Source organism: Meleagris gallopavo, chromosome 22, assembly GCF_000146605.3.
Source record: "Meleagris gallopavo isolate NT-WF06-2002-E0010 breed Aviagen turkey brand Nicholas breeding stock chromosome 22, Turkey_5.1, whole genome shotgun sequence".
In the NCBI taxonomy this organism is placed as follows: Eukaryota; Metazoa; Chordata; class Aves; order Galliformes; family Phasianidae; genus Meleagris; species Meleagris gallopavo.
In genome coordinates this window covers 12,608,551-12,620,831 of record NC_015032.2, presented here as the reverse complement: position 1 = coordinate 12,620,831, position 12,281 = coordinate 12,608,551, and the positions used below count along the sequence as shown (strand labels likewise).

The 12,281-nt window shown below is 39.6% G+C and overlaps 1 protein-coding gene across 1 annotated transcript; it reads left to right on the top strand.

The window, feature by feature from the left end:
* Positions 1–6: 6 nt before the first annotated feature.
* Positions 7–8,957, top strand: STX16 (syntaxin 16). The gene is made up of 9 exons (XM_010722554.3): positions 7–82; positions 2,376–2,387; positions 3,231–3,338; positions 4,488–4,628; positions 5,134–5,296; positions 6,228–6,319; positions 6,553–6,696; positions 7,205–7,285; positions 8,146–8,957. Exons 1-9 carry the CDS (start codon positions 71–73, stop codon positions 8,248–8,250), a joined length of 858 nt encoding a protein of 285 aa, XP_010720856.2. The 5' UTR covers positions 7–70; the 3' UTR covers positions 8,251–8,957.
* Positions 8,958–12,281: the final 3,324 nt, after the last annotated feature.

Sequence of the window (12,281 nt, the reverse complement as noted above, 5' to 3'; positions counted from 1 at the left end):
GCAGAGCCGGCAGCTGCTGGCCGAGCAAGTGAGTAGTTACGGCTCCTCCAGCCCTCTGAATTCACGTAGCATGGCTGCTGCGGTGAGTCTCCTCCCTTCATCCTATGTACCTTGCTGCGTCGAGGGCTGCCCGCGGCCGCGCCGTGCCCGCTGCTCCGCGCCCCCCCGCCCGCCTCCCCCGCGCGTAGGGCGAACAGAAGAGCTCCGTGCCGATCCCAGCGGGTCCCTCCGCGAGCGCTGCGCCCAAAGCGCCGTTGGCCTTGGCGGGAGGTCATTGCCCACTGATTTCTTTATGCTTTCCCAGTGATAAAAGCCGAACTTATTCTGTGGAGAGGAACTCTTCTATTCGCCTTTTTGGGCGCCGTTAAATGCGGTGCTTTGGGTTATTCGATGTGTCCGTAGTGTTTCCTCACACCCGACACCTTTCCCCTCGATGCAAGGAAAGCTGTGAGGCCGTGTGTGCGGTGGCCGGGAGGTGACGGTGTGATGCCTTCCAAAAGCATCGCTTCGTGGCCCTTTCTGTGGCTTTTTGTATGTTTTGAGCTGGTCACACTGCGATGGGAGACAAACACGGAAGACCAGAATTTTCAGAATAACTCTTCCCAAAACAAGCATCTACCAAAGCAGTTTCCTGGGGGAAATTTGAACGGTGCTTAAAACTTTTGATTATAGCATTGAAGCTGCTGGGCAGCTCGGCTTTCTGGGGTCTTAAGCTGCTGCTTAAAATGTATCATTTGTTTGGAACAGCATCCAGTAAATATCTGCCAGCGGTCTCATCTCCTTGACTTGCTTTGCATTCATGTGTTTTTGGTTAGGGGAAAAGCAATGCTTCGTGCCACTACACTGATTTCAGCTGATGAGTTGGCACTGAGCAGTCTTCGTTCATTGTCCATTTAATTACACTTGTATCTATACAAGCTGTGTATTGAATTTATTTACAGACCAGGCAGCGTCAATAACGATGTATATTGCAGTATTTAATTTGACACTGCATTTGATTCTTGTTAACAATTATTTTGCTGATATCAATAACATTTTGATCATTGGAATTTTATAAATGTTTATAGAAAATGAGAATGGCACTGCATGCAGGCTGCTGAGCAGTGGAACTGCAGTGAGCACAATAACATTTAGCATTTGCATGAAATGTTTATTTGTCATATTTGTTAACATGAACCAAAGAATTTTCTGATGCTCGTTCCAATGCTGCCAAAACCAAGTGGCTGGAGATTGGTCCTGGCTTGAGCAGCTGGTGGGGTTGATCAGTGGCTCAACTGTGCACACTTCCAAGTTCCATAGTTGCTGCTTCCTGTAAACACAGTGAGCAGGGCAAAGATGTCAATGTGAGCTCTTCACTTTCGTGTTTCTGAGGTGCTTATCACTATAGCTAATAGCTAATTACTTTTTCTTTTGGGCGCTGTCCCCAGAGCAGGATTGCTGCACACCAGCAGGGCCGTGTTGCAGTCTGTAGCTCATAGTGTTTGGGCTGATCCTAGTTTGCTCTCCAAGCTTCTCCTGAAGAAATACTTTGTTATGAGGGCACTGTGTCAGAAGCAGCTTTCTGCCTTGGGAGTTGCGTTTTCACACTGACAGTCAACCACTCCTTAAGCTCAGCTAACTGAAGTAGCATCCCTAACAGTACAGCTGTACTTGAGAAGCTGAGTGCAGGGTAACAGAGGTCATTAATTGGAGCTCGCTGCTTTGGCAAACCACAAGTATGCTGTCCTTGTCTCAGATCTCACGTGCTAACACAACCAGCAGCACGAGGAGTGATGAGCTGCAGAGCTGCAGATGTGTTGCAGATGCCAACCGAGGGGTGTCACACACACATGTACTGATGCTACCTGAAATTGAAGTGTTTGCACGTGGGAGCATATGCCGCACTTGCTTTTGCTTTTCGCCATTTGCTGTCTGTTTTATCCTGTGGTAACTGAGGTGCTTATCGATAAATGTCTGATAAAGTTTGTAAGCTTTGTAAACTTTGTTTGGAGAACTGTAATTCTTCAATCAGTGGAACCTTCAACTCACCCATAGATGTTAAACACTGCAGTAAAATTGCTCTCGTGCCATGTTTGAATATATTTCAGTGTTTTCACTCAGAAGATTTTGCAAATCAGTTTTTAACCTGAAAAGCTTGTGTTCCAGGCAAAAAGGCTGTCTCAAATATATCATGATATTGTACTTGTTATTGAATAGTGTTGTTTTTAAAGTCCTTTTATTTGTTGTAAACAATTATGTATTTAAAACAACAACACCAAGCTACTAGTATTTTCTCAACTAACTATACCCTGTATGTGTCCTCTGTGTCTTTTTTCCCTTTTACCTTTCGCTGTCTCTAACTGGACGGGGCTGATGGGATCCACAAATCACTTCAGGAGCTGGATGAGGTATTGTTTATCACATCTTATTTTGTCACACTGCATCAAGCACACATCACTGAGCAAAAATGTTCTTTTCTTTACAGTGCTAGCTTACTGCATTTCATTATATAGGAGATGTACTTGTGTACAGTCTGACAAGGCTGCCAAGAAGAGACAGGCATTTTGTGAAATTACAGTGCCACATTTATATGTATATACATATCATCTAGTTTGGCTTTTTGTATCCATGCAGAGTACAGTGAAGCTATTCACAATACTTTATGCTATGAATTATATAAACTCTGGTCAGGAAACAATGTTGGGGATAAAGAACAGGCTTTCAGGAAACCACTGTTCAGGAAGGAGGAAGGACTGGTTTATAAAGGAGGTGGAGAGCCATAAAGATTTCTGGGCCTGATGGAAGAAAATAAGAAATCTGGAAGAATGGGCAGTGCAGTAATTAGATATGTTCTAAGCAGTATCATTTGTTGCCACTTTTTTCTGTCTGTAGGAGATGAAGTTATCTTATCTCTGGAATTACAAAGCTGGCTTCAGCTGACAACCTGAAAAAAATGATACTGTCTCCCAGTTTCATTCATAACCTTTTAGTACTTCAACCTACAAAATGAATTCTTATCCCCAAAATAGTTTCCAAGTATAGCATCCCCTCTGTAACTGCTGTAGTGCTGCTGTACAGCAGTGTGCCTGTCTTCAATAATTTATACCTGCATCACATGCATACACATGCTTGAAGTTCCTTTTTATGGGAGAAGAAGGCACACAAGCACTTTTCCTCAAGAACTGCCATCTAATTTGAGTAATATCTATTTGCCATCTCTTCCAAGAATATATTTCTTTTATCTTCTGCAGCTTGCTGATGATCGTATGGCCCTGGTGTCAGGAATAAGTTTAGATCCCGAAGCAGCAATTGGTGTAACAAAACGCTTACCTCCCAAATGGGTTGATGGAGCAGATGAAGTAAGTTGTATGGCAAACCCAACACTGAGTTTTTTTCATGTAGAAATGTATTCCTGTTGTTAGTTATGTTGCCAATGCCATAAGTTTTATGACAGAAGTAGTATGTGAAGATTTGTGTTTTTTCTAACTTCTGCCACCCCCGTTCAAAGAAAATATCAGGCAAGATGTCATTTATTTCCTCGAAGGATGTATTGCAAGTGAAATGAAGGAGTGTTGGAGCAAAAATTCCTGGAAGCTGAATTGATATCATCAGTGAGGCTCAGTGCTGATACTACATTTGAACCACTAGGATAGATAATGCTATCACTGAGCATTTCGACTTGAGGCTGCAGGAAGGGTCCTAAAGCTCTCAGCACAGCAAAATTCTTCTCAGGTAGAGACTTTGAAGGGAGAGGACAAAAGATGGAACGCTTTCTATAGGCTTTGTTTGAACCCATTGAGGGATCCAATTGAATAGAATAGCAGCTTACTACTTGGAAAGAAGAAGCTTTAGTGTCTTCTAGCAGAAGCTCTCCCACTTGTGGGTACAGATGGGCTGCAAATTCTTGAACTATTTGGACAAATGTGAGGGAATTGTTCTGGAGACATCCAATTAAGAATCTTCTCCAGTATTTGGAGTGCGAGGCTCCTACTTTACTTACAGAAAACCCATTTAAATTGTCTTCTCAGAACACGATCTCATTGGTTTTTGTGTGCAGAAAGATGATCAGTTTTACTAGGACTGTAATCATTCTTACAGGTCTGTTTTCATGGCTAGTTGGAGAGCACATCATTTAGCTTTAACTAAGTTCAATCTGTGGCATGTTTGACAGAGTTTGAAGGTGTGACCTGAATTTTTATTTACATTTTCAGAAGTTGGCTAAACTTTTCTTACTATATTATATAATCAGTATTGCAACTCAGTAAAGTGCATTTGAGAAGAGCAGTCTTGTCTTATCTTAACAAGCGGAGGTTTAAAGATTATGAATTCAGATAAGTTTTCAGTTAGTAAGAACGATCTTTTTGTGGGTTTTTGTTTTTTTCTAATGATCTTCGATCTGTTTTTTGTTATGAGATTGGTTTCTATATTTTTGCCTAGCATTTCTCAGAAGATTTTCCTCTGAAACGTTACTCAGTTTCCTTTCCCTGTTGTTGTGTTTGTTGTTTTAGATTCAGTATGATATTGCCAGGGTGAAACAGAAGATGAAAGAATTAGCCAGTCTTCATGATAAACATCTGAACAGACCAACACTAGACGACAGCAGTGAAGAAGAACGTGCAATAGAAATAACAACCCAAGAGATCACACAGGTACAGAGTACTTTCGATTCTGAATTTACAGACTGATGTATCTGTAACAGATATCATGGTGAGGCAGTGGTTTTCTTGGAGTAAAACATTTCTACTCTAAGTCAGTGAGCCAGAAGTCCTGGGCTCTTAGCTTGGTTCTGCGCTGACCATCTCAGTGAGCTCTGAGTGAGTGACTTAACACTCCAACCCCTGCAGCCCTATTTTTACTTGCCCATTTCCTTTTCTATCTCGGAATGGATGGGAGATTCAATTAAATCATGTTTACAGCTACCTCACAGAAATACACAAAGACATTCTATGGCTTTCAGTCCAAGCAGTTACAAGGAAGCAAATGTCTTAATCAGAAGTACCTGTGTTACTGTGCTATCCTGTTAGATTTACGTTTCTCATCTATATTCTGTATTTCTATGTCCTTTTAAACATTGCACTGGGCAACAATAAATTCAATGTGATATTTGAAGCGTGAGTTGCTGTATGTTTTTAACTAACTGAATTGTTTTCTCAGTTATTTCACAGATGTCAGAGAGCAGTCCAGGTGTTGCAGAGCAGGTCACGGACTTGTACAGAACAAGAAGCACGTGTTCTCAGGAATGTAGTGTCTTCCTTAGCACAGTCCCTTCAGGAGCTATCCACCAACTTCAGGCACGCACAGTCTGACTATCTCAAACGTAAGCATCAAAGATGCAGTAATGCACAGGCACTGTTTGTGGAGAGCACTAATTAAGGTGTGCTTATTTTCTTGTTTAGGGAAGTATAGAGAAGTTAAGTGATATTCCCAGGACCACAAAAGGTATAATAGAGTGGAGATCAGAGTTCAGCAATTTCTGCTTCACAGCTCTACCTCTCTACTTCATATTGCTAAAGCAAAAATACCAGTTAGACTTCTCAATGAAAGCAGTGTGTTTCAGCCATTTACACTCTTAACATATTATTACTTCTCAAATTGTGGTCTGCCCAGCTACTTCTGTTGTGCTGGTGGAGCAGCTGTTGTTTTTCAGAATGATACCTGCTGTTGATTAGTAGTTTGCGATAGATGAAACTTTAGAAGGGGTCTGTGATAAAGTTCTGCAACCTTAAACAGCTTGGAAATTGATTATTCTGATTCAAATCTAATATTCAGTTGTTTTTTGGCAAAGTAATTTCAACTTCATATGTAATAACTGATCTTCAGATCTAGTACTGCAATTTCTTCTTGTGGTAATAAATGGTAGAGGTGGAATGAGGGTCAGAAGGTTCTGTTCATACAGAATAGAGTGATCGTACTCTAAGACTCTTGGCTTACTTAACTCTTTAACTTCATGGAACATAGTGACTTAAAATCACTCTGTTAATCTGTCTTGTAAGCGTGGTTGCATTTGTTACGCTCTAAGCAGTAAGCTTATGTGACAGTTACAATTTAGACACTGTCGTTTATCAGAGATTTTCTTATGCTTTTCTACCTATTGCTTCAGTCCTCATTCTTTCTCTCTCGTATGTGTCACGTTTCCTCCAAAAGCTGTTGGAAAATACTCTCCTACCTACAGCTTTTGAAAGGTGATAGAAAATCTGAGTGACTTCAGCGTGAGTCCATTGTGCTCCAGCATAGTTTGTCTTTCACAGGCATGAAGAGTAGAGAAGAAAGATCCAAACACTTCTTTGACACCTCAGTCCCACTGATGGATGATGGGGAGGATGATACACTTTATGACAGAGTAAGTTAAGATATTAAGCAAATTCAATTTAAAGAAACTTCTTAAGTTACCAAGTTATTGTAGTGACACTAAAACTCTGTTTGTAATGTACAGTAAGATTTTTCTTGACTAGTTTTCTACTACTGAAATTCCAAAAGGAATCTTATGTTGTGGAATCTTATAATTGCTATAATTATTGCTAACGTTTTTACTCTAGAACACATAAACAGCAATTAAATCTTTTATTTCAACAGGGTTTTACAGATGACCAGCTAGCATTGGTGGAGCAAAACACATTGCTGGTGGAAGAGCGGGAACGAGAAATCCGTCAGATTGTACAGTCAATCTCTGATCTCAATGAAATATTTAGGGACCTGGGAGCAATGATAGTAGAACAGGTACATCAGCACCACAGTGAGATATGGGAGACTGCATGTAGCATTAAGGTTTACAGACTCCTTATGTTGTAATACAATGTTTTCATGTTGTAATATCATGTTTTCACTTTCCTAAATTAATTGGTTAAGGCTAAAGTATCCTCTGCTTGAAATCTGTAAGATGATGATCTAATGAAGAAAAAATAACCATTTATGGGTACTAAACTAGAAAAAAATGTAGAATTCCAGATTCTGTTGATTATTTCTCCCAGAAAGTTTAGATTTAATGTCAGCCAAAAGTTCCTGACCTGGGTCATAGCAGTTACTAAAGGCTGTGAGATAAGGCTGTGAGATGAGATAGTGACAGAGCTGCCAGTTAGGCAATAAGCCAAGAAGGTCGTTTCAAGATAGTCCAACTAGATCTTCTAATGAGCTGTTTACTGTAAGCATTATTGCTCTGCTGCTCATAAGCACAATCTTTTCAAAGTTTATTTTGGTTCAGTTTGATCCTTCTCTCTGTTTCATTTAGGGAACAGTTCTAGATAGGATTGACTACAATGTTGAACAGTCGTGTATCAAAACTGAAGAGGGTTTAAAACAACTACATAAGGTAAGCTGGTAAAATATGGGCTGTTTGCATATCTAGTTATCTCAATGATAAAAAAATGATTATTCAGAGACTATAAAAGAGAAGAATTAATATTTTTCCCTTTAAAAAATTCAGTGCTTATGGATTTAAAAAGAACTAAATGCAAGTTTTGTTTAGTTTAGTTTCTGTTAGCAGAGTTTCATTTGGCTTTTGGAGAGTTTTCTCTACATTTTTATTCCCTGGGAAAAAGGGAGAAAATGAGAAAAGGTAATTAGAAGAAAGAAGGAGTGAACCAAAACAAAATGAAAGCTTTCAGTTCTAACTGAAAGTAAAATGCACAGCTGAATCAGGTACAATAAAAATGCCAATTTAAAAAATGAAGCTTTGTTGAATTTTAGTGTCATGCAAATATGATACAGAAATGCTATTTTAACACAATGAGTTAAAAATATCTTACCAACTTTTTCCATTTGGACTTCCACACACCCAGTGCCTTGATTTTTATTTCCACTGTCCACATAGCTCAATTCCACTTTAGATCAATTGTTGTTCTATACAGCTCATGTCCTGTGCAGCCATCACACCTTCTCAAGGACTACAGAAAAGTCACAGTAAGGTTGCATAACCAACAGGAGGATGCATTATTTTCTGTAGTGTTTCATATTTAATGTGGATAAATATGCCTTCAGTCTGCGCTTTCCTTCACTGCAGTCTTTGGTGCAGGCTGGAGTTATTTTGTGGGAGTTGCTTGCAATATTCAGTGTACGAAAAGCCAAGTTAGCAAAGAGAAGTCGAGGTACATGTCTTCAGTGTACTGAGGAGTCTGTGCTTACTACTTTGCATAAATTGAGGCATTAACTCTTTCTTCTCTGTTTCTACAGGCAGAGCAATATCAAAAGAAGAATCGGAAGATGCTTGTTATTCTAATTTTGTTTGTTATAGTAATTGTCCTCATTGTTGTTCTTATTGGCGTAAAGTCACACTAGGTTTCACTTCATTTTCTTATTTTTGGAGTTTACGTGAACTTTTTTCCCCAATGTGAATGGATGGACCTGCACTCAAGAAAGCTGCCTTTGAATGTATACACCCTCGTGGTACAAAGTCTGTGCAATGCTTCTGTAGGATTCTTCAAAGTTCAAATTTGGTGATTAGTGAGGTGTTGGTAAAGTGTAGATGGAGAATGTCAGGAAATCTGATGCTCTCAAATGAATCATTTGGTTCCTTGTCCAGAGGTATTTGGAAACGTGTTGCTTAAATAACTACAGAACTGTAATTTATTAGAGAGTTCTCTAATTAGTTTGTTACAGTGAGAAAGAATATGTTGTCTTCTGTACAGCCACAATTTTTAAGGCTTCAAATTTAAACCATGTTCCTGAGTCATGGGACTAGGGCTGAGGCACGAGGCACAAAAATGTCTGACTTCGTTTTTTCAGACTCGAAAACTCAGAGGAATTGGAGATGAAAAAGATAGCTTTTAACAGGCAGAGCCTAATTCCATCCCTGTGATCTTAATTTAGATATTGCTAAAGAATCATTACTAAGAATCAAAATAGTATATGATCCTGTAGATAACAAGATTTAATCACTAGTATAATTTAACACATTTAGCTAATTAAATTTTTTTGAGCTTGAGCAATCATGCGAACTTTTTTTTTTCTTTTTACCAGAAAGATCATGCATATTTATGTGACTTTAAAAAAAAAATACTGCCATTACATACAAAGCGGTGATGAAGTTAAACCTGAAAAATAGAGATTTCCCTTTTGGCTTTCTACACAGTGTGACCTGCTGTGGGGCTCTTGGCTCTTAGTTGTTTTCTAAGCTGTTTGTTTTACAGTGCTTCTGTCCACACGTGGTCTTACATATGTAACTTTACTGCGATATGTATTAGATCCATTTTCCCATAACAGTTATTTTTTTTCAAATGCCTGCCTAGAAAAGGATGCATTTTGGGTCTCCTACTGACCATGATGCCATGCAAGTGATGTGTCCTAGGAGGTCTTCAGTGGAAAATTACCTGTTTATTTAAAAAAAAAAATTTCTTGCAGTGGGAAATTTTGCTGTAGGCCATAAGAAAGGATATGTAACAGAGGATTCATATTTCAATCCAGGCCTAAAGTAGTGTGCAATTGTAGAGGCCTTGCCTTAATATTTTTAATATGGCTCTTCTGTATGGACTTTCCCTCAAAGAGACTGTAACTTAATTTCCTCCATTTCTGACTGATGCAGTGCTCCCCGTAAACTTGCAGAGGTGTTCTGCTCAAATGCCCTGAAGTGCAGTTTCGTAATATGTGCTATGATTTTAATGTTGCACCTGCCCTGAACTTGTGTTTACAATGTACTGAGGAGGTCCTAAGATGTGGGTTTAAACAGACTCGATGCAGGAACAGGCCTGAAAGAAAAGACTACAAAAACATGTAAGCTGTGGCTTATTGCGGAGAGATTTGTACCACTGTGTTACCTCCAGACAAAGGGGATGTTGAACTTCCAAAGCTGCCAGTTCAAGCCCTTGTTGAAATTCACACAGTAGATCAGTGAAAGAAGTATGCTTTTAGTTGGGTGTGCAGTCTCTCTGTTCTGGTAATAGATCTTTTCGATGATCGTGAGTAAAACTACTGTCTCCCTAGTGTGCTGGCTACATCAGTTGGTGTGAAGCAGCATATTGCTATAATTTAATATACTGTATTTGCAACTTTCTAACATGAGAACGTGTTATTTATTTCTGTCTTGACTGGTGCTTTTGACATTTTATCATGGCTAAAGGATTCAAAGAAGTAATAAAACACTTCCAACCTAATTGGTCAGTTCCTTTTTCTTAAAATAGTGTAAGCTGAAGCAAATTCTTGTGATGTTAATGTCTACATATATTCTTCAAAATTAAATAAAAGCAGCAGTGACATGAAATACCTGATTTTTTTTTTTAACTTTTTGCAGCACAATTGCATTGTCAAGTGATTTTCACCCCATGTAGTCCCCATTGAAATGCCAATAACTTAGCTGAGGTAATTGACTACTTATTTGCTACCTAAATTCTGTTAAAGGAAATGCACTTTGTTAATATGCGCTGCATAAGAGGTTGAATTCCAATGTGAATTGTCCTGTTTGACTTGAGCTAGTTTGATTTGAGGCTGAATTTATTTAAAAATAATTATCTAGGCTTCTAAATCTTCAGATGTCTAGTTTGCTGCAATTCAGTCTAAATTATTTATAGCTAAAGCATAAACCCTTATGCAGTGCTTTGTAAGAATAATCTCTATGTGGAGTGGTATGGAATGGAAAGCATCAGTTCCCAAAGAAGCCACTGCACCTGAGAAGTAGCTTGGCTGTCTGCTACCTGCTCAGGTGTTACAGGAGCAACAGCTACCTGAACCTACTGACTGCTTCTGACCAGCCCTGTAACCATCTCTGCATGCTGCTGCACAGAGAGATGGCATATGGTTCTGCGGGCTGGGGCTTCTTTGTGGTTCCTGGATTCTCTTCCCAGGTTGTACTGAACCTCTGACAGCTTACAAAATGCAATGGGAAACTGTGTGAGTCCAACAGAGAATGCTGCTAGAGCATCTCCCAAGAATCCATGGCTCCCCACCTGGTGTGAATGACCTATAGAGCTGTTGGCTTGTACAGAATTGCTCCATTAAATTGCTCGTAAGCATACAAAAATAAACTTGTTAACAGAAGTTAATTCTAGTGATATTTGGAAATGACAGTATTACAAACACTGTAACAGTGAATTAACTTCTACTGCAAAACTGTAGAAACACTGAAAAGAAAATGGAACAATCGCTTTGTTATTTTTTCCAAATAAGTTAGATAATATTCACTGAAACAGGGAATGCATCATGCTTTTACATATTAAGTATGGTGGAATATGCAAGGCTGCTTGAGTGGTGTAATTCTATGAATACTTGCAATTTCTGGAGGATTAATAACTGCTGTGCCCAGGGAAGGCTGGTCTTTGGCCCACAGGAGTCCAAATGCTTGCAGCTGCTCTTAGTAGAAAGCATGTCAAACTTCTTTACTATAGATAGAATGACAGGGAAAGTCAGTTCTATTGCTTTGATTAGGACTCTGCTGCTCTTAATGAGGGAAGGGTCATGGTTTAGATGCAACTGCCTACCGCTTTGTTTCTTCAGGGTCCTACACATTTGAGGACAGAAGTGTATTATTACCCTTGCAGCAGTAGGAATAGCAGAATGTACTGCATGACAAAGGCTTTATTTGGTAGAATCCTTTGAATGTCTCAATCCTGAAATAATTCTGTTATTTTCTTTCATATTTCCCACATTGTCCATATAAACTGAGATAATAACCCCAAACAGCTCATGTTCTTTGGCCCAGCAAAGAGGCTTGTAAAAGTTGGCTTACATATCTCTATATGGAGTGTTACTGAGTGCTGGAGTTTGGACTTGTTTATGGGGTTATCCCATCCACAATTGACCTCTGTAATTGATCTTGTTAGACCTTTAATTCAGGCTACTTTAAAACGTATTGGGCTATAAAGTTTCCATAATGTCCCTTCGGGGGCCCACTAAAACTAAGTCTTTTTTCTTAGATTTGCTTCCATTATTTGCATCTGCATTTACTTCTGCAGTGTAAATGAAGCACACTCAGTCCCTTTGTGAAGCTCAGACTTTCCACACAACTGCAGATTCTTGACTGGGATTCGCTGCTGACATAGCGTTAATGGGAGGTGCTCGACAAGCATGACAACGTGAGGATAAATATCATATTGAACACATACATGTACAAGCTGGAGCCCGGAAAGCACTGCTTCCCTTGTGTGACTCCCCATCCTACAACTCTGAGTGCATTTTTGCTGTTTCCTCTGCTCTCGATATGTCTGTAGAAGCACGTTCCGTCTGACGCTTAGCTTTTCCATTGGGATCCCTCTATAATTTTACATCATTTCCATTCCTGAGCGGAACGATTAAAGGGAAATAGAGGTTTCCAGTGCATCTCAGTGGTCCGGGAGCTCCGTGGCACGGTGAGAGGCAGCGGGACGGCGGCGCCCAGCCAC